This window comes from Rhinoraja longicauda, chromosome 29 (assembly GCF_053455715.1).
Source record: "Rhinoraja longicauda isolate Sanriku21f chromosome 29, sRhiLon1.1, whole genome shotgun sequence".
NCBI lineage: Eukaryota > Metazoa > Chordata > Chondrichthyes > Rajiformes > Arhynchobatidae > Rhinoraja > Rhinoraja longicauda.
Genome location: NC_135981.1, coordinates 4,728,549 through 4,751,001, shown reverse-complemented (window position 1 = coordinate 4,751,001; position 22,453 = coordinate 4,728,549). Strand labels below are relative to the sequence as shown.

Genomic DNA, 22,453 nt, shown 5'->3' with positions numbered 1-22,453 from the left:
AAACTACACCAATCTAATCCAAACTAAACTAAACTAAACTGAACTAAATTAAATGGGAACCAAGGTAAAGACGAAGAGAGACACAAGATGCTGGAGTAACTCAGTGGGTCAGGCAGCATCTCTGGAGAGAAGGAATGGGTGAAGTTTCAGGTCTGAATTCTGAAGAAGGGACTCGACCCGAAACTTCACCCATTCCTTCTCTCCTCAGACGCTGCCTGACCCGCTGAGTTACTCCAGCATTTTGTGTCTACCTTCGGTTTTAACCAGCATCTGCAGTTTTTCTTCCTGAGCAAGGTGAAGACTCCTTTCAACTTGGGACCCTTTGTTCTCTTTGCAGGAACTCTTTGATATTATTCTGGACGAGAACCAGTTGGAGGACGCTTGTGAACATTTGGCGGAGTACCTGGAGGCCTACTGGAAAGCCACGCACCCGGCAAGCTGCAACCCGCCCAACCCTCTCCTCAACCGTACCATGGCCACGGCCGCCTTGGCTGCCAGCCCGGCCCCAGTGTCAAACCTACAGGTACAAGTGCTCACATCTCTCAGGCGTAACCTTGACTTCTGGGGGCCGACAGACGCAGAGAACAAAGAAGTGGCGGTGGGCGAGAAAGGCCCTGGGCAGCCGACGGATGCAGAGGACACAGTCTAATGGTGAAACGTGCAGAGGGGAGAGGGCGTTAAACCTGAAACTGCACTGGCGTTAAACACAGTACAGCACAGCAGTGGCATTAAACCTGAAACTGTTCTTCCCAGCCCCCCCCCCCAGCATTGCTGTCCCCTGCATGTAGATACCAGCTAACCACACTTTCCCTCGTTAGGCAGGGCAGGGAGGCTTTTCAGGCAAGAAAGCGGTCCGCCTTTCAGACAGTGGACCGCTTTCTTCTCTTCTCCTTCCCCGTCCGTGACGCCATGTTTGTGGGGTTTCCCCGCCGTTCCTTTTCGCGTTCTGTGCGTGTGAACAGCGTGCGAAGTGTGAGCCAACAGTTGTGTAAGAAGGAGCTGCAGATTGCTGGTTTAAACGGAAGATAGACACAAAAAGCTGGAGTAACTCAGCGGGGCAGGCACCAGCACCTCTGGAGAGAAGGAACGGGCGACGTTTTGGGTCTTCGGACTTCTCGACCCGAAACGTCACCCGTTCCTTCTCTCCAGAGATGCTGCCTGTCCCGCTGAGCTTACTCCAGCTTTTTGTGTCTATCTTCGTGAGGCAAACAGGCACATTCCGAGCCAGCGTGTAGAGATGAATGCACACTCACTCACTCACTCACACAGAGCTTCGAGGAGGTAGTCTTAGGGCAAAAGAAATGCCTGCGCTCCATTAAGAGTGAGTAACACCTGGCACCAAACTGAGCCAAGGTCTAACCCCTTGGGTGGCTCGGTGGCGCAGAGGTAGAGTTGCTGCTTTACAGCGAATGCAGCGCCAGAGACCCGGGTTCGATCCCGACTACGGGCGCTGTCTGTACGGAGTTTGTACGTTCTCCCCGTGACCTGCGTGGGTTTTCTCCGAGATCTTCGGTTTCCTCCTACACTCCAAAGACGTACGTAATTGGCTTGGTAAATGTAAAAATTGTCCCTCGTGCGTGTAGGGTAGTGTTGATGTGCGAGGATCGCTGGTCGGCGCGGTCCCGGTTGGCCGAAAGGGCCTGTTTCCGCGCTGTATCTCTAAACTATGCTTGATGAGTCCTCATTTAGTCCCTCAACCTAGAACAAGGTTAGAGGTGTCTCTGCAGTTGTATGATCTTGACTGAATAGAGAGGTATAGGCATGGCGTCTTGTTCAGCATGGCCACTGCGGGCCGAAGGGCCTATCCCTGTGTCGTACCGTTCAATGGTATTAAGACAAACAAATTTGTGGGGCGAAGAAATAAATGAAGATGGAAACAGCCCTATTAGTGTCAGTGTCAAACAGCATGGAAACAGGCCCTTCAGCCCACCTTGCCCAAACCGGGCAATATAACCCATCTATGATAGTCCCACCTGCTTGCTTTTGGCCCATAACTAGATAGAGCTCTGAAGGATAGCGGAGTCAGGGGGTATGGGGAGAAGGCAGGAACGGGGTACTGATTGAGAATGATCAGCCATGATCACATTGAATGGTGGTGCTGGCTCGAAGGGCCTACTCCTGCACCTATTGTCTATTGTCTATTGTCTATAACTCTCTAAACCCATCCTATCCATGTACCTGTCTAAATGTTTCTTAAACTTTGCACAGTCCCTGTCTCAACTACCTCCTCCGGCAGCTGGTTCCATACACCCACCACCCTTTGTGGGAAAAGGTTACCCCTCAGGTTCCTATTAAATCTTTCCCCCCTCTCCTTAAACCTATGTCCTTTGGTTCTCGATTCCACTACTCTGGGCAAGAGACTCTGTGTGTCCACCCGACCTATTCCTCTCATGATTTTGTACACCTCTGTAAGATCACCCCTCATCCTCCTGCGCTCCAAGGAATAGAGTCTCAGTCTGCTCAACCTCTCCCTGTAGCTCAGGCCGTCAGCATGGCAGCAATGAATATCCCGCGTTACTGAGAGAGAGGTTTAGAGCAGACGGCTCTAATTCCCCAACAAAGGTCTCCAGGTAACCAGTAGGGTGTGGTAGCACCAACGATGAGTAAGCCGAGGACAACTATGTACTGGCTGTGACAGTGTGTGAGTCTCTTGTAAGCCAATCCCAGAATTAATCACTGCCAATAGACAATAGACAATAGGTGCAGGAGTAGGCCATTCGGCCCTTCGAGCCAGCACCGCCATTCAATGTGATCATGGCTGATCATTCACAATCTGTACCCTGTTCCTGCCTTCTCCCCATACTCCCTGACTCCGCTATCATTAAGAGCTCTATCTAACTCTCTCTTGAAAACATCCAGAGAATTGGTCACCACTGCCTTCCTTGCTTGTGGGATGGTGTTAGTGTACGGGTTGATCGCTGGTCGGCGCGGACCCGCTTGGCCGAAGGGCCTATTTCTATGCTCTATGTCCAAACTAAACTCAAGACCCGACTACGGGTGCTGTCTGTCTGGAGTTCGTACGTTCTCCCCCTGACCTGCGTGGGTTTTGTCCAGGCGCTCCGGTTTTCTCCCACACTCCAAAGACGTACAGGTTTGTCGGCTAATTGGCTTTGGTAAAATTGTAAATTGTCCCTCTCACGTGTGTGTGTGTGTGTGTGCGCGTGTGTGTGTGCGTGTGCGTGTGCGTGTGTGCGTGTGCGAGTGTGTGCGTGTGTGTGTGTGTGTGTGTGTGCGCGTCCGTTAACAAATGTTAATGTGTGGGGATCGCTGGTCGGCACGGACTCGGTGGGCCGAAGGGCCTGTTTCCGCGCTGTATCTCTAAACTAAAACTAAAACTGAGCTGATCACCCAGAGCAAGTTCTACTTTCATATCCAATTTGCTTCTGCTCAGAAAGGTAAAAAATAACAGGTGCTCCAGGGTAGGTTAATCTCACTCAGGCAGATAGGGAGGAGCCCAACCAGTTTTGTATTTGGCCGGTCTCAGAGGAACAGGGTGGTCCCACCAGTTTTCAGCTTCACAACCACATCCTTGCTGCGATTGCCCAGGGCCAATTTCTACCCCACCAAACTAACTGCCGCGTTCCCTGCCTCTGACAGCTCTGAGACTGTAACGTGTACATAATGTTTCACCACTGAACGTGATCATTTCAGACTCTCTCGCTTACAAAATTCATCACTATACTTTTGAATCTCCCACATTTTAACTCCCCCCCCCCCCAACCCCACCCCACATTCCCACACCGGCCTTTCTGTCCTTGGGTAGGGGGTGCCAACTATCTCACTCCCAAATACGGGACAAGGTGACGTCACCGCCCCGCGCCCCACGTGACTTCACCCAGCGGCCATGTGCTCCCTCTCCACCAATGGCACCAACGCCCAGGCTGGGAGAGGCAGGTTGCTACACAACCTCCGTTAGGCGTCATCCGGGCCTACACTGTCCAGAGCTAAAATATCGGAAACGTAGAGTCTCGGGACCTAAACTGTCGGGGCCTACAGTGTCGGGGCCTACAGCGTCTTGGCCTACAGTGCCCCCCCCCCGGGCCTAATACGGGGCATGGTCGGTCCCGTACGGGACAAACCAATTTATCCCTAAATAGAGGATGTCCCGGCTAATACGGGACAGTTGGCGACCCTAGTCCTGGGCCTCCACTGTCAGAATGAGGCCAGGCGCAAATTGGAGGAACAGCACCTCATATCTCACTTGGGCAGCTTACACCCCAGCGGTGGGAACTTTGATTTCTCTAACTTCAAATAACCCCCTGCATTCGCTCTCTTACCCCCCACCTTAGTCGTCCAACTGGTTCCTCTGTTCGCATCCCTCTTCCCCAGCCCACAATAGGCCATTGTGGGCTCCACCCTTCCTTGGTCATCTATTTGTTCAGGCCTTTTCCTACCTCCAGTTCTCCCCCTCCATCCCTCTACTTTCAGCCGGAAGGGTCTCAACCCGAAACGTCACCCATTCCTTTTTCTCCAGCGATGCTGCCCGCCCACCTCTGAGTTACTCCAGCACTTTGTGCCTAACCTCAATATAAACCAGCATCTGCAGTTCCTTCCTGCACACTCTACCTTTATTTTCTTTTGTATGTATATTGTAAAAGATGGTGTTCGAGTTTCCCCTCAGAGAGTCTCCAGCAGAGCAAAAGTTACCTGAGGAAACAAAAGGACACCATATGCTGGAGTAACTCAGCGGATTATGCAGCCTCTTAGTTTAGTTTCAATTAGAGTTACAGTGTGGAAGCAGGCCCTTCGGCCCACCGAGTCTGCGCCGACCAGCGATCCCCGCACACTAACACAATCCTACACACACTGATTGAGAATGATCATCCATGATCACATTAAATGGTGGTGCTGGCTCGAAGGGCCGAATGCCCTACTCCTGCACCTATTGTCCATTGAATGGTGGTGCTGGCTCGAAGGGCCGAATGGCCTACCCCTGCACCTATTGTCTATTGTCTACTCCGGACTATTTTACATTCATACCAAGCCAATTTACCGACAAAGTTTGCACGACTTTGGAGTGTGGGAGGAAACCGAAGATCTCGGAGAAAACCCACGCAGGTCATGGGGAGAACGTACAATCTCCAATGGAGACAGCGCCCGTGGTCAGGATCGAACCTGGGTCTCTGGCGCAGTAAGGCAGCAACTCTACCGCTGCGCCACCGTGTTGCCCTTAAATCTCTGGAGAACATGGATTCGGGTGGGAACCCATCTTTTTGGTCGGGACCATTCTTAAGCCAACTCCCTGTCCAGTTAGCTGACTCTCCCTGGAATCCATCCGATCGTAGGGCCTATTCTCTCTCTGGTTACCCCATTTTCCTTAATCGCTACTTATAAAATCTATTTGGATTTTCCTGAATATTATTTTCCAGAGCCATCCCTGTCCCCTCTTTGCCCTTCTGATTTCCTTCTTGTGCTCCTCAGTTCCTGAAATCCCTCCACAGATACACTTGATCCCAGCTGCCTGTACCTGACTTATGACTCATTTTCCTTGACCAAAGCCTCGATTCCTCTCATCATTCCAGGCTTCCAAACTCCCAGGTGACCCTTTAGATGTCCCAGCCCAAAACGCCACCCATCAATGGGTATTTTTAAGGGGCAGATTGACAGATTCTTGATTCGTACGGGTGTCAGGGGTTATGGGGAGAAGGCAGGAGAATGGGGTTGAGAGGGAAAGATAGCTCAGCCATGATTGAATGGCACAGCCAAATGGCTCAATTCTGCTCTTAGAACTTCAAGATTCAAGATTCAATTTATTGTCACAGGTACCAATTAAGGCACAGTGAAATTTGAGTTACCGTACAGCCATACTAAGTGAAAAGCAACTAGACACACAGCCACATAAAGTTAAATTAACATAAATGTCCACCACAGCGGATTCCACATTCCTCACTGTGATGGAAGGTAATAAAGTTCAATCGTCTCATAAACTTATGAACTATCCACGTTCTCCAGAGGTGCTGCCTGACCCGATGAGATCTCCCACACATTGTGTCTTTTTTTTGTAAACCAGCACCTGCGGTTCCTTGTGCCTCCTAAACTTCCCCTGGAATTTGGGGGAAAGAACAAGGCCCATCTCCACTGCCAAGTTCTGATACTTTGAATGAGATGTTGGAACGGTTCCATCTCTGATACCACCACCACAGTACACCAGCAAGCAGGGTCAGGAGTGTCCACTCCTCTTCTGACCTGGTGGGATTCCTCCATGTCGTGGTGTTGAGTAGGGGTTGCCAACTATCTCACTCCCAAATATGGGACAAGGTGACGTCACTGCCCCGCGCCCCACGTGACCTCACCCAGCCAGCGGCCACGTGCTCCCGCTCCACCAATGGCGGCCGCCCGGGCCGGGAGGCGGGTTGCTAGGCAACCTCTGTTAGGCGGCGCCTGGGCCCCCGGACCTACACTGTCCGGGCCTACAGCATCCGGGCCTACACCGTCCAGGCCTACAGCGTCCGGGCCTACAGCGTCCGGGCCAACACCACGACACTGGGCCTACAGCGTCCGGGCCTACACTGTCCAGGCCTACACTGTCCGGGCCTACTCTGTCCGGGCCTACACTGTCCGGGCCTACAGCGTCCAGGCCTACACTGTCCGGGCCTACAGCATCCGGGCCTACACCGTCTGGACCTACACCGTCCGTGCCTACACCGTCTGGGCCTACATTGTCCGGACCTAGGCTGTCCGGGCCTACACTGTCCGGGCCTACACTGTCCGGGCCTACAGCATCCGGGCCTACACCGTCCGGACCTACACCGTGCGGGCCTACACTGTCCGGGCCTACACTGTCCGTGCCTACACCGTCCGGGCCTACACTGTCTGGACCTAGGCTGTCCGGGCCTACACTGTCCGGACCTACACTGTCCGGGCCTACACTGTCCGGGCCTACAGTGTCCGGGCCTACAGTGTCCGGATCTACACTGTCTGGGCCTACACTGTCCGGGCCTGCAGTGCCCCCCGGGCCTAATACGGGACAAGGGCGGTCCCGTACGGAGCAAACCAATTTAGCCCAAAATACTGGATGTCCCGGCTAATACGGGACAGTTGGCAACCCTAGTGTTGAGTGTTGTCGACAAGGACTGTGTTGTTCTTGCTAAGTCCTTCAACCCCCCCACCCCCCGCAACCCTCGTTAACTCAGCCAAACGACCAACAGAGGTCCACATTTTGTTTGTCTCTATTATGTAGCTCTCAGTCTGAAGAGGGGTCTCGGCCCGAAACGTCACCCATCCCTTCTCTCCAGAGATGCTGCCTGTCCCGCTGAGTTACTCCAGCATTTTGTGCCTATCTATAGAGATCAGATATTTTCACAACGTGACAATGATGTTAACTTATTTCTAGATTGGGGCCCCATAAACATTTCAGCAGAGAGTGCATTAACATTGCCCAAACAAAGCTGCATTGTTTTAACACATTATTGGGCTTTTTTAATTTAACATCTTAACCCTGAGGCCATGGGATTGTTGGCTGCTGGCCTGTGTTATTAATCTGCTGTAAGAGACTGTGTGCTTGTCGTTAATGGCTAACGAATATTTGTTTTCCGCCCACCTCCTCATCCCCTCCCCTCCCCTCCCCTCCCCTCCTCTCCTTTCTGCATGGTATGCTGTTACTAACCAGGGTGCCTACCTAGTGCATGAAGAACAGAGCATTGACTGTCCGAGCCCCGACAGGACAAGCTTGCATGACTATCAGAATGACTCTGCCAGGCAGCCCTACCTGCGCTCAATGCCCCAGTATGGCCACCCACGCCAGCCCAGGACCATCTCCCGCCAGGACACCTTCGACCTGGAGACCCAGGGCGGCCGGGACTCAGCCTACGCCGACTCTTGCAACATGGAGACCGATCCTTACGATGGCCGGGAGGACCCCCAGCGCCCCATGGCCGGGGGTCCCTGGCGGGGGGTCGCCCGGCAGCGGGTCCGGCGCCACCAGTCGTGGGGGGAGGAGGACGAAGAGGAGGAGGAGGAAGAGGGAGAGGAAGAGGAAGAGGAAGAGGAAGAGGCGGAGAACGGCAACTACAACAGGCAGCGGATGAGAGGCAGGGACCACTACAGACAGAGGAGCGAGGAGGCGGCGACCAGGAGGCAGAGCGACGTGGAGGAGTGGAACCGCGACCTGTACATCTGTTAACGTTTGCTGGAGGTGTTGGGGGGTGTGTGGGGGTAGGGGGGGGGGGGGGTGTGTGTGGGAAGGGTGGCAGTGCCCCGGCGGAGAAGTCCTTATCTTGTCGTGGTGCCCGTCAGTTGCGTTTCATTGTCCATTCTGAGGAAGAGTCGATGATGTCCTTCAGCGTTTGGTGCGTCCATCTTGCCAGCCCCCCCCCCCCCCCCCCCTCTCTTCCAATGCCAAACTTAGTTATGGGGGGGGGGGAGAGAGGGGGAGAGTTTGAGTAGCAGACCATTGCCCACCCCCTCTTCCCCTTTGCTCTTAGTGCCTCACGACTGTGTCTTCAGGGGGGGGGGGGGGGGGGAGAGGAGGGGTTGGGGCTAGAAGGACCAGATGTGGTGACCCTTGACAAACTATGGTTGAGTGCCCACCAACTGCAGGGGGGTGCCATGAGAACAGAACGCCCCTGGTTTTTAGCTAGCTTAGAATTAGACTTGAGAATTGCCCAAACCGACTAACCAAATGTCTCACTGCCAACTAGGAAGTCTTCAGTTCTTGTGAGCGAGCTGCTGTGTGTTAGTAACGCGCTCATGTGGAATCAAAACCAAGAGCAAATGGATGGGAACTTTTAGAAAATGAGAAATAAATTGTGTCAAACTTTCTCCCTCAGCCCCCCCCCTCTTCCCTCCCCCCCCCCACCTCTCCCCCCCCCCACCTCTTCCCTCCCCCCCCCCCCACCTCTCCCCCCCCCCACCTCTTCCCTCCCCCTCCCCCCCCCCCCCCTCCCCCCTCTCACCCACCCGTCCTCGTTTACATGAATCCAAATATTTAATAGGTGGTCTTCGGAGAGGGTGCGGGGAAGAGTTCTTGTGTTTTCTACACTGCTCTGCGATTTAACCCTTCTCTGCATCTTGAATGGATGGCGAGAAGCTATTTATTAACCCCCCCCCCTCCCCTCCTTCCCCCTCCCCTCCACAAGTTTAAAACCCCTTCCCCACCCTCTCCTTTGTACCACCCCACGCCATTTCCAAATTGGAAAAGGTGGGTGAAGGATTAGGGTAAAAGGAAACTAGAGACGGATCTGAAACTTGTACCAACCATTAAACGTTATTTCATGCTTAACCCGTCCCTTCTTTCATTTGAACGCTGGGGTTGTCTGACTTTGAATGGTGCTGGGTTTATTTTTTCTCACTGGTTAACAGGCCCACACTGATGGGCGTGCGTGGCGTTTTGGTTCCGTCTTCCACACGAGGGAGTGTGTGTGTGCGGGGCCGACAGTATCACGCTAAATTGTCACGACCAACAACAGTGGCTCCTCACCTCGACACAATGTCATTGCCATCATTTAGTGGGCGGCACGGCACGATGGCGCAGTGGTAGAGTTGCTGCCTTACTTATCGAAACGTATAAGATTATTAAGGGGTTGGACACGTTAGAGGCAGGAAACATGTTCCCAATGTGGGGGGAGTCCAGAACCAGGGGCCACAATTTAAGAATAAGGGGTAGGCCATTTAGAACAGAGATGAGGAAAAACTTTTTCAGTCAGAGAGTTGTGAATCTGTGGAATTCCCTGCCTCAGAAGGCAGTGGAGGCCAAGTCTCTGAATGCATTCAAGAGAGATCTGGATAGAGCTCTTATCCGGCTGTATATATATGATGATGATGATGATGATTAAGGATAGCGGAGTCAGGTGGTATGGGGAGAAGGCAGGAACGGGGTACTGATTGAGAATGATCAGCCATGATCACATTGAATGGTGGTGCTGGCTCGAAGGGCCGAATGGCCTCCTCCTGCACCTATTGTCTATTGTCTATTACTCCACCACTTTGTGTCTATCTTCGAGGTGCACTTCGATCCAGAGTCTGTACCTTCTCCCCGTGACCGCGTGGGTTTTCTCCAAGATCCTCTGATTCCTCCCACACTCCAAAGACGTCACAGGTTTCCAGGTTAATTGGCTTGGTATAAGTGTAAATTGTCCCCAGTGTGTGTGGGGTAGTGTTGATCTGCGTGGATTGGCTGTGCAAGAAAATAACTGCAGATGCCGGTACAAATCGAAGGTGTTTATTCACAAAATGCTGGAGTAACTCAGCGGGTCAGGCAGCATCTCGGGAGAGAAGGAATGGGTGACGTTTCGGGTCGAGACCCTCCTTCAGTCTGAAGAAAAGGGGTGGAGACCCTTCTTCAGTCTGCCTCACGTTTCTTCCCTTGTATTTCTTTCTGTATTGCATGCTAACTGCTCTGATACAATACTACACATAAACACAATCAAATTAAACTCAAGTGCAATTTACAAGGACATGGATGACGTTTCGGGTCGAGACCCTCCTTCAGTCTGAAGAAGGGTCTCGACCCGAAACGTCCCCCATTCCTTCTCTCCTGAGATGCTGCCCGACCCGCTGAGTTGCTCCAGCTTTTTGTGTCTACCTTCGAGGTACATTGAAAAGCCTTGCTTTGCATGCATGCTGTCCACTCAGATCAGCCAATACTGCACATAAACACAATCAAGTTAAACTCAAGTGCAATAGGTAGAGCAAATATGAAGATTCAGAGTGCAGAAAATAGTTCTCAGCATTGTAGCTCCCAAATTCCATAGACAGCGTCTAACATCCACAATGAATAGAAGAGAATCGGACAGTGCACTAAGCCCGCTAACATAGAAACATAGAAAATAGGTGCAGGAGTAGGCCATTCGGCCCTTCGAGTCTGCACCACCATTCAATATGATCATGGCTGATCATCCAGCTCAGTATCCCGTACCTGCCTTCTCTCCATATCCCCTGATCCCTTTAGCCACAAGGGCCACATCTAACTCCCTCTTAAATATAGCCAATGAACTGGCCTCAACTACCTTCTGTGGCAGAGAATTCCACAGACTCACCACTCTCTGTGTGAAGAAATGTTTTCTCAAAAAATAACAGAGGGGAAGAAACGGCTCCTGGGTTTGGTGGTGAGCGCTTTCAAGCTTCTGTACCTTCTGCCAAAACGACACCTCTTACTCAAGTCCTGGCCCGAAACTTCGCCTCTCCGCCTTCTCCAGAGATGCCGCCTGACCCTCTGAGTTACTCCAGCACTTTGTGCCCTTTTTTTGTGTTGTGAACCAGCATCTTCAGTTCCTTGCATTGACAGTGAGTGAAATAGTGAGAGGCCTGGACACAGTGGGCGTGGAGAGGATGTTTCCACTAGTGGGAGAGTCAAGAATTAGAGGGCACAGCCTCAGAATGAAAGGGCACACCTTTCGAAGGGAGATGAGGAGGAATTTATTTATAGAGGGTGGTGCATCTGTGGGATTCATTGCCACAGATCGCTGTGGAGGCCAAGTCAGTGGATATCTTTAAGGCGGTGATGGGTTGATTCTTGATTAGTGCGGGTGTCAGGGGTTATGGGGAGAAGGTAGGAGAATGGGGTTAGGAGGGAGAGATAGATCAGCCGTGATTGAATGGTGGAGTAGACTGGATCGGCCGAATGACAATAGACAATAGGTGCAGGAGGAGGCCATTCGGCCATTCGAGCCAGCACCGCCATTCAACGTGATCATGGTTGATCATTCTCAATCAGTACCCCGTTCCTGCCTTCTCCCCATACCCCCTGACTCCGCTATCCTTAAGAGCTCTATCTAGCTCTCTCTTGAATGCATTCAGAGAATTTGCCTCCACTGCCTTCTGAGGCAGAGAATTCCACAGATTCACAACTCTCTGACTGAAAAAGTTTTTCCTCATCTCAGTTCTAAATGGCCTACCCCTTATTCTTAAACTGTGGCCCCTTGTTCTGGACTCCCCCAACATTGGGAACATGTTTCCTGCCTCTAACGTGTCCAACCCCTTAATAATCTTATATGTTTCGATAAGATCCCCTCTCATCCTTCTAAATTCCAGTGTATACAAGCCTAGTCGCTCCAGTCTGACAGTCCCGCCATTCCGGGAATTAACCTAGTAAACCTACGCTGCACGCCCTCAATAGCAATGGCCTATTTCTGCTCCTTTGACTTATGAACTGCCTGTTTTTGCTGCAACTATTCCAACTATTTGGCACCGCCGCTCGCTATATTTCCTGGATACAAGCGGGTCTTTTTTAAAAAGTCATTATGCCGATGCACATCATCACTGGGAGGAGCTGATTTGCACATGAACAGGAATCCTCAAAAGGCATAGAGTAGGATGGACCTGCAGAAGACAGACGCAAAAAGCTGGAGTGGCTCAGCGGGACAGGCAGCATCTCTGGAGAGAAGGAATGGGTGACGTTTCGGGTCTGAAGAAGGGTCACCCATTCATAGAAACATAGAAACATAAAAAATAGGTGCAGGAGTAGGCCATTCGGCCCTTCGAGCCTGCACCGCCATTCAATATGATCATGGCTGATCATCCAACTCAGTATCCTGTACCTGCCTTCTCTCCATACCCCCTGATCCCTTTAGCCACAAGGGCCACATCTAACTCCCTCTTAAAGATAGCCAATGAACTGGCCTCAACTACCTTCTGTGGCAGAGAATTCCACAGATTCACCACTCTCTCTGTGTGAAAAAAAACTTTCTCATCTCGGTCCTAAAAGACTTCCCCCTTATCCTTAAACTGTGACCCCTTGTTCTGGACTTCCCCAACATCGGGAACAATCTTCCTGCTTCTAGCCTCTCCAACCCCTTAAGAATTTTTGTAAGTTTCTATAAGATCCCCCCTCAATCTTCTAAATTCCAGCGAGTACAAGCCGAGTCTATCCAGTCTTTCTTCATATGAAAGTCCTGCCATTCCTTCTCTCCAGAGATGTTGCCTGTGCCGCTGAGTTACTCCAGCATTTTGTGTCTGCCTTCGGTTGTAACCAGCATCTGCAGTTCTTTTCCGACACATTTCCTGCGTCTGCCCACAAAGGCCTCTGCTTTGAGGAACCATTTCCTGCAGCCATTCAGCTTTGCAGGAGGAAACGCTTCACCAGGTATTTGTTTCTCAATGTTTTTTGTTACCTGGAACTCCGGTTCTTCCCTCTCAGGTTTTGCTGTCTGTGCTTGCCTACGTACTCACCCGCTCGTAACAGAGGGGGGAAGTCCCAGATGGAAAGTCCCTGCTAAGGCACAGATCTTGTTTGAGTTTTCAATCTGAGAACAAAAGCAACAGCGTGCCTGGAGAGTGCAGAGCAAGAATGTTACCACCCTACATTCACAGGACCAGTCATAACCTAGTCCCCAGCCCTCAGGCATCAACAAACAGCGAGTAGAGATAGGTAAATAGCTGCAGATGCTGGTACAAATCAAAGGTATCCACATCTGTGGAGAGAATGGACAGACAACCTTTTGGACCAGGACCAGAGGAAGGGTCCCAACCCGAAACGTCATGTCTGTTCCTTCCATAGATGTTTCTTGACCCGTTGAGTTCCTCCAGCACTTCATGTTTTGATCTACCTCTGCCCAAATTCCTTAGTTACCTGCCCCTATATCTTCTAATGGTTCGTGTTAAACTTTGATAACTTTATTTAATTATAATTGTTATCATGTTTCCAATGCATCTTTATAAATTGTTGTGTCTTAGTGACAGAGGCTGTGATTCGTCAAAGCCTCCATGAGATGTAGCCCTGCACAACTGTTCCCAGGGGCAGGGGAGACTGCAGTTCTTGAGAGAGGGAGAGAGAAAGAGAGGGGAGGAAAGGTGGAGAAAGGGGGGGGGGGAGAGAGAGAGGGAGGAGAGAGAGAGAGAGAGTAAGGGGAGAGTAAGAGGGGGGAAGAGAGAGAGGAGGGAGGGAGAGAGGTGGGGAGTGAGGGGGAGTGAGGGGGAGAGAGAGGGAGAGAGAGGGAGAGAGGGGAGAGAGAGGGAGAGAGAAAGGAGAGAGTAAGAGGGGGGAGAGAGAGAGGAGGGAGAGAGAGGTGGGGGATGAGGGGGAGAGAGAGGGAGAGAGGGAGGGAGGGAGGGAGGGAGGGAGGGAGAGAGGGAGAGAGAGGGAGAGAGAGAGAGAGAGAGAGAGAGAGAGAGAGAGAGAGAGAGAGAGAGAGAGAGAGAGAGAGAGAGAGAGAGAGAGAGAGAGAGAGAGAGAGAGAGAGAGAAGAAAGAAAAGAAAGAAAGAAAAGCATTGGATCACAACCTTTCAGTTCCCACATGCCTCTGCCATCATTCCCTCTGTTTCCTAACTGAGAGTTTCACAAATATACTTGTTCAGCAAAAAAAGGGAAAGAAAAAACTGCTTTGGAATGTTGTTGCAACATCCAGCTTTCAGTGCATTTGCCGATCTGTAAATAGAATCACAGCACTGTAATCTTTTGCTTTAATCACACACACGCACACAGCGTCATTCTGAAACTTCCCGACCACATTTTTTTTGCAGAACTGTGCCAATTCCACTTTGTGGTAAACGTGTATCAGCTGTGCTTCAGTTTGTAGCATGTGTACATCTGATCAGAAGGTTGCACTTTGAAGTCCCATTCCAATGAATTGGCCTCGGAGGTCCATGAGAACTCACCACTGAGTTTAGCTTAGTTTAGAGATACGGCGCGGAAACAGGCCCTTTGGCCCATCGAGTCCACGCCGACTAGCGATGCCCGCACACTAACACCATCCGACACACACTGGGGACATTGTTTACATTTTTATACCAAGCCAATTAACCTACAAACCTGTACGTATTTGGAGTATGGGAGGAAACCAAAGATCTAAGAGAAAATTATGCAGTCACGGGGAGAACGTACAAACTCCGCACAGACAGCACCGTTAGCCAGGATCGAACCCGGGTCTCTGGTGCTGTGAGGCAGCAACTCTACCGCTGCGCCACTGTGCCGCACAGTACTGAAGGCTGCATCCTTAGAGGTGCCGTGTCTTAGAAGAAGGGAATCACACCGCATTTGCTCTCCCTAGGAGTCCGCAGTTGTGGGATCCTGCTGTGTACAAATTATTTGTGCGCATTATGCGGAAACCGGAGCACCCGGAGAAAACTGGGGGTAAACTTTTTCACCCAGGGAATTGTGAATCTGCCACAGAAAGCAGTGGAGGCCAATTCACTGGATGTTTTCAAGAGAGAGTTAGACTTAGCTCTTAGGGCTAACGGAATCAAGGGATATGGGGAGAAAGCAGGAACGGGGTGCTGATTTTGGACGATCAGCCATGGTCATATTGAATGGCGGTGCTGGCTCGAAGGGCCGGATGGCCTCCTCCTGCACCTATTGTCTAGGAGGAGGCCATCCGGCCCTTCGAGCCACAGGGAGAACGTACATCAGATCTAGGATGGGGGACATTTTGGGTTGGGACCCTTCTTCAGAATGATTGTGGTGGGGGGGGAGGGGGGGGGGGGTTGGGGAGAAAACTGCAAGAGGAGTGGGGACAGGACCAAGCCTGGTGAGTGATAGGTGGATATAGGTGAGGGGTGATTTTAGACTGGCAGGATGGTTGGACAACGGGCGGAGATATGTCCCGACAAGAAACGTCACCCATCCTTTTTCTCCAGAGACCCTGCCTGACCCGCTGAGTTACTCCAGCACTTTGTGTCTACCATCGGTATAAACCAATCTTCTACAATTTTAATAAAACCCAGACACCCTTACTAATCAAGAATCTGTCAATCTGCGCCTTAAAAATACCCACTGTCTCGGCCTCCACAGCTGTCGGAGGCAATGAATTCCACAGGTTCACCACCCTCCGACTAAAGACATTCTTCCTCGTCTCCTTCCCAAAGGAGCGTCCTTTTATTCTGAGGCTGTGGCCTCTGATCCTGGACTCTCCCACTAGTGGAAACATCCTCTCCTAAATCCACTGTGTCCAGGCCTTTCACTATTTGGAATGAGGTCCCCTCCTCATCCTTCTAAAAAGGTAACCTATGTAAGAGTGTAGAACGTCCAACATATTGCACTGGAACGCCACCAAGGGTTTCTGAGCGCCATATTCTGGAGCAAGACTTGATGCACAATCTGTCCACGAGAGGAAATCATGCTGAGCATTGGGCACAGGCAACATCTGCTCTTGGTTTACTCAGTACGGACTGAGTTTCATGAAGAATATTCTTGTCTACATGGCTCCATGTTAATGCCGTTCCAGACGTGGTGCTCTGGGGAGCTCTGCAATTTATTTAAGAATTAGCATAGATGCAACCCCCCACCTCTTCCTTTAATTGTAGGTGTGAAAGATATATACCATACTATGGTGGCACCGCGGTGGAGCAGCCTCACAGCACCAGAGAGACCCGGGTTCGATCCTGACTGCGGACGCTGGCTGGACGGGGTTTGTACGTTCTCCCCGTGACCTGGCGAGATCCTCAGTTTCCTCCCACACTCCATAGACTTACGGGCGTGTAGGTTAATAAGCCTTGGTATAAATGTAAATTGCCCCCTGGTGTGTGTAGGATAGAGTTAGCGTGCGGGGATCGCTGGGCGGTACGTACTCGGTGGGCCGAAGGGCCTGTTTCCACGCTGCTGCATCCCCAAGACTAAACTAATCATAATAAAGTTTCAAAGTGCACTTTTAAACGCCTGCAAAAGGGGTGGCAGGGTTGAAGTTTGGCAAGAACTTCATGTGTGAGTGGGAAATGGAAACACTCCTTCAATAACACAGCAGTGTGATAAACGGCAGGAAGTTGTAGGTCAGGTAAATTGCCTTATTTCCACTGTTTGTCAAATCAAGCAGACGGCATTAGATAAGGAGCTCTCTGGATGGTCGTGACAGCGATTTAAATTGGGCCGCTTCTGGAGGGGCAGCTGATACATATGTATATCGTACACATTGCTTCGTTCGTGCTCACCTGTCAAGTGATTCAGGATTCAGGATATCTTTATTTGTCATCCAAAAACCAAGTTTTTTGGACGAGATTTCGTCACCAACAGTCCAACAATAAGGGCAATAAAATAAGCAGATTACACAACCCCAACCAACACAAAACACACAAAAAAAAGAAACATCCATCTTTGGCAGAATGTAGAGGTGGGATGTTTTAGTCGTCGTCGTTGTCTTCACCAGCCTTCACCAACCATTTCCCTAATGATGTCGGAAGGAACCGCAAATGTTAAAATTTGCCTAGTGTGTGTAGTAGGATGGCGTTAGTGCTGGGGGAATCACTTTACGATGGGCTGGTAGTGTGCGGGGATCACTGGACGGCGCGGACGGTGGGCTGAAGGGCCTGTTTCCGCGCCTTATCTCTAAACTAAACTAAACTAAACTAAACCGTGATGGTGTAAAACCAGCAAGCTATAGGGATAGGCAAGAGGAGGCAGGAGACTGGGGGTTGAGAGGGAAAGACAGGTCGGCCACGATTGAATGGCGGAGTGGACGATGAGCAAAATGGCCTAATTCTGCCACTCCTAGAACTTATGAGCATGAACTTATCAATATAAATCAACCCAAGGTGCCAAAGTAATAGGATTGCAAGTCTTTCACCTTCACTCCCCCATCCTAGTTCTCCGAATAGTTCTATTGTCCTCCTGATTAAATATCACTGGTTACATGCCGCGTTGGGAATTCTCTGCCTCAGAAGGCAGTGGAGGCCAATTCTCTGAATGCATCCAAGAGAGAGCTAGATAGAGCTCTTAAGGATAGCGGAGTCAGGGGGTATGGGGAGAAGGCAGGAACGGGGTACTGATTGAGAATGATCAGCCATGATCACATTGAATGGCGGTGCGTACAGGCTCGAAGGGCCGAAGGGCCTCCTCCTGCACCTATTGTCTATTGTCTATTGTTGTCACCTCCCCTCGGCTAACAAAGAACCATTCTACATTTCCTTAGCTGCATCTGCTTTGATCTGTCGTTTTCAAACCTCACCCTTCCTTACCTCCCGACTCCCTCTCCCATGACTCTCGGACCGAAACGTCACCCATTCCTTCTCTCCAGAGATGCTGCCTGTCCCGCTGAGTTACTCCAGCATTTAATGTCTATAATAATATTAATAATAATAATAATGGGATTGCAAGTGTCTGCTATGCGGTGGTGGTACGTTCATTTAGCGTATCATGTTCGCATGACAGCAACGGCAGGACAAAACCACAGTTGACTCACACCTCAAAAGGAAACGCTAATTATCTAATAGAAACTTCACTCAAGTTTGTGGAAGTTGTTCATACTTACTAATCTCGGTGAAGTCATCTGTGATACTGATACGGCGTGTTGCACATTCACCTTTAGTCATCACAATGAGGGAACACAGAACACAAGGAGATAGGGGGCAGGGGTAGACCGTTCGGCCCATCAGCCCTGTCCCCGCCATTCAATATAATCATGGCTGATCTACCCCAGACTTCGACTCCTCCTCTATACAAGATCCCCTGCGCCCTCAATTCATGCATCTGTCAAAAATGTATCTTCCCCCTCTCTCTCTTTAAATACCTGCAGTGATCCATAACCCGAAAAGGAAGAGAATTTTAGAGATTCACCACCTTAATTGAGAAATCCCTCAGTTTTGAATGATCAGCCCTTTGACACTGGAGTCATAGAGTCATAGTCATACAGCACAGATGTGTGATCTCTCGTTTTCACACCTTACCCTTCCATATCTCCGTGTCTCCCTCTCCCCTGACTCTTAAGTCTGAAGAAGGGTCTCGACCCGAAACATCAACCCATTCCTTCTCTCCAGAGATGCTGCCTGTCCCGTTGAGTTACTCCAGCATTTTGTGCCTATCTTCAGCTCAGATACAGGCCCTTCGGCCCAATTTGTCCATGCCAGCAAAATGGCAATTTGTCCATGCCATGCAAGCAAGCACTGTTTACTTGCGTCTGGCCCATATCCCCCTGAATCTTTCCCATCCATGCAAATGTCCAAGTATCTACATGCGAGGGACAATTTGTAATCAACCTACAACACCCACATCTTTGGAATGTGGGGGGAAACCGGAGCAGCCGGAGGAAACCCACGCGGTCACAGGGAGAACATGCAAACTCCACACAGACAGCACCCGAGGTCAGGATCGAACCCGAGTCTCTGGCACTGTGAGGCAGCGGCTCCACCCGCCGCGCCACTGTGCACGCACAACAAAAATAAACACAATAAATGACCAGTCATTCCAAGGACATCTGCTGATGTGAAAGTATTCAGAAGAAAGGAATGACAGTACTGACCAGAAATAGAAGCAAGAATGGAGGGGTATTTTCTTTCATCTTTCTTGGAATCAGGGGGGGAAAACCAGTTTGTCATGCCCCATCCAGCAATGACTTCATCCAGGTGTGAGCGAGCTGCAGGTAGGTTGATTCCAACACCTGTAGATTACTCAGGCTCAAAAGAAGTGCAGAATGTAAGTTGGATTTTTGGGGGGGAGTTTTATAATTGTGGCAGTCTTCTGTAAGACAAGCAAATGGCACACCCTTTGTTCAGAACAGTTGCAGGCAATGCAACTTTATGATTTCTTTACGGCATTTTAAAAATATTTCAAAGGTGTCATGGCTTCAGAGAGACAGAGGGATTCTCACCCCCGGTCACTCCCATTTCTCCCCTCTCCCATCGGGCAAGAGGTACAGGAGTGTGAAAACGTACACCTCCAGATTCAGGGACAGTTTCTTCCCGGCTGTAATCAGGCAGCGTTCTTGAACCATCCTCTCAGCAACTAGAGAGCGGTCCTGGCCTACCATCCACCTCATTGAAAACCCTCGGACTATCTTTAATCGGATTTTACTGGACTTTATCTTGCACTAAACGTTACTCCCTAAACGTTACACTGTAGACAGCTTGATTGCAATCATGTATAGTCTTTTTTGAATAGGACACAATGAAAAAGCTTTTCATTGTACCTTGCTACACAGTGCAGATGCAGGGCTGCATGATGAGACAAGATAAACGAGTATTGTTTTCCTTCGAGGAGAAGAGGCTGATTGGTGAACCTTCTCATACAATCCTTCTCTCTGTTCGGACTGTTCATTACGATAATTTGATTGGAGACGCAAGGAACTGCAGATGCTGGGATCTTGCAAAACGCAAAGTGCTGGAGGAACTCAGTGGGTCAGGAAAACTTTTGCGGATGGAATGGACGGGTGACCTTTCGGGTCGGGACACATCTTCAAACTGATAATAGACACACAAAAAAAATTAAGAAAAAGGGGTCGGCCATTTAGAACTGAGATGAGGAAAAACCTTTTCACACAGAGAGTTGTGAATCTGTGGAATTCTCTGCCTCAGAAGGCAGTGGAGGCCGATTCACTGGATGCATTGAAAAGAGAGTTCAATAGAGCTTTTAGGGCTAACGGAATCAAGGGATGCTGGGAGAAAGCAGGAATGGGGTAATGAGTGTGGATGATCAGCCATGATCATAAGTAGTGTAGGAAAATAACTGCAGATGCTGGTACAAATAGAAGGTAACTGCAGATGCTGGTACAAATCAAAGGTTCACAAAATGCTGGAGTAACTCAGCAGGTCAGGCAGTCACAAAATGCTCCCCCTTTCCAGTTCTCCCTCTGTCTTCCTGTCTCCACATATATCCTTTCTTTGTCCCGCCCCCCCCCCCCCCCCCCCCCGACATCAGTCTGAAGAAGGGTCTCGACCCGAAACGTCACCCATTCCTTCTCTCCTGAGATGCTGCCTGACCTGCTGAGTTACTCCAGCATTTTGTGATAGCCATGATCACAATGAATGGCGGTGCTGGCTTGAAGGGCCAAATGGCGATGCTGGATCGAAGGACCGAATGGCAATGCTGGCTCGAAGGGGCAAATGGCCTACTCCTCCACCTGTTGTCTATGTATCTATGTCTTATTCCCCATTCAGACCCCAACCCCCCCCCAACACACACACAAGGTGTTTATTTCACAAAATGCTGGAGTAACTCAGCAGGTCAGGCAGCATCTCAGGCTATATTTAAGAGGGAGTTAGATGTGGCCCTTTTTGCTAAAGGGATCAGGGGGTATGGAGAGAAGGCAGGTACAGGCTACTGAGCTGAATGATCAGCCATGATCATATTGAATGGCGGTGCAGGCTCGAAGGGCCGAATGGCCTACTCCTGCACCTATTTTCTATGTTTCTATGTTTCTAGGAGAGAAGGAATGGGTGACGTTTCGGGTCGAGACCCTTCAGTCTGAAGAAAGGGTCTCGACCCAAAACACCACCCATTCCTTCTCTCCTGAGATGCTGCCTGACCTGCTGAGTTACTCCAGCATTTAGTGAAATAAATACCTTCGATTTGTACCAGCATCTGCAGTTATTTTCCCACACACAGGGACACTGAACCCCGCCCCATCATCACAATAATGATGCCCCATCACCACTATTCATAGCAATGAATGAATATGCATAATAGGTGACTAATGAGCTTGGAAGGGGGCGGGGCGGCCTTGCTGATTGTGTGATCGGGGCATGCGCAGGACGTGGGGTCGGGAGGGTATAAATAGAGGGTGCGGCGGGTGTAGTGAGCAGTGCCCGGCAGGCGGGCTTGTGGAGAGGAAGGGGGCGCTTCGTCCAATCGGCCGCCGTCTCTCCCTCACAATATAAATCTATATTTTCTACCTCGCCACAAAGAATTAGCCCAGCGGCCGTCTTGTTATTTTCGGGGAGATTTACCTTCGACTGGAGGCTCCATTAACTCGTCTCGCTTCGTGACAGGGCTTTTCTTCGGTGGGCCCGGGGCTCGATCGACCCCCCCTCGGCCAGAAATCGAGCCCCCTCCCCCTCCCTGTGTGCAGAGGCTCGGTGGCAGCAGGTGGCAGGCCGAGCCCCGAGCCCCGAGCCCCCTCCCCCTCCCTGTGTGCAGAGGCTCGGTGGCAGCAGGTGGCAGGCCGAGCCCCGAGCCCCGAGCCCTGAGCCTGAGGAGCGGAGAGAGGAGCGTTCGGCGGGGATGGGGATGTTTCTGGCCAAGTTGATGGGACTCTTCTGTAACCAGGGTGAGGAGGGGCGAGCGCGGGCGCGGGCTGGCGTTCCGACGCGGGAGCGCGCTTGGTGGGGAGGGGGGGGGGGGGGGAGGTGAGCAGTGAAGCGCGCTCTCGCGCCCGACCCCCGGCCGCTGGGGGGGGGGGGGGGGGGGTGGATGCGCGAGCACGCGCGGTTGTGGTGGTGGTTGTGGTGTGGGGGGGGGGGGGAGGTGAGCAGCGAAGCCCGCGCCCGACCCCCCCCCCCCCCCCCAGGCCGCGCGGGGGGAGGAGGAACGCGCGAGTACGCGCGGTTGTGGTGGGGGGAGGGGAGTAGTGAAGCGCGCTCCCGCGCCCGACCCCCCCCCCCCCCCCCAGGCCGTGCGGAGGGGGGGGGCACGAGCACGCGCGGTTGTGGTGGTGGTGGGGGGGCGGGGATGCGGAGAGGGGATACAGGAGCGCGCATGGGGAAGACGCGGGGGCGCGCGAGAGAGGGATAGCTGAGGGTTGATGTTGAGGGAGGGAAGAAAAGGGGCGCGGGGGCGCGCACGGCCGGGTCTTGGCCGGGGGGAGGGGGGAAGAGGGGGTTACCAACAGGTCAGACAAGTTGTCCCCCTCCTCATCGACTCTTGCGGTTCATCGCCGC

General features: G+C 51.4%; 2 protein-coding genes across 2 annotated transcripts in view; both read left to right on the top strand.

Moving 5' to 3' along the window:
- The window catches only part of LOC144607687 (voltage-dependent L-type calcium channel subunit beta-1-like), a 142,163-nt gene extending 133,341 nt beyond the window's left edge, over window positions 1–8,822 (top strand). Inside the window, 2 exon segments of the mRNA XM_078424696.1 lie at window positions 338–523; window positions 7,610–8,822. Of these exon segments, the coding sequence (XP_078280822.1) occupies window positions 338–523; window positions 7,610–8,122 (699 nt within the window). The 3' untranslated portion in view covers window positions 8,123–8,822.
- Window positions 8,823–21,396: 12,574 nt separating this feature from the next.
- The window catches only part of LOC144607837 (ADP-ribosylation factor-like protein 5B), a 35,509-nt gene continuing 34,452 nt past the window's right edge, over window positions 21,397–22,453 (top strand). The window contains exon 1 of the mRNA XM_078424964.1: window positions 21,397–21,843. Coding sequence (XP_078281090.1) covers window positions 21,798–21,843 — 46 coding nt within the window. The 5' untranslated portion in view covers window positions 21,397–21,797. The remainder of the gene's footprint in view (window positions 21,844–22,453) is intronic.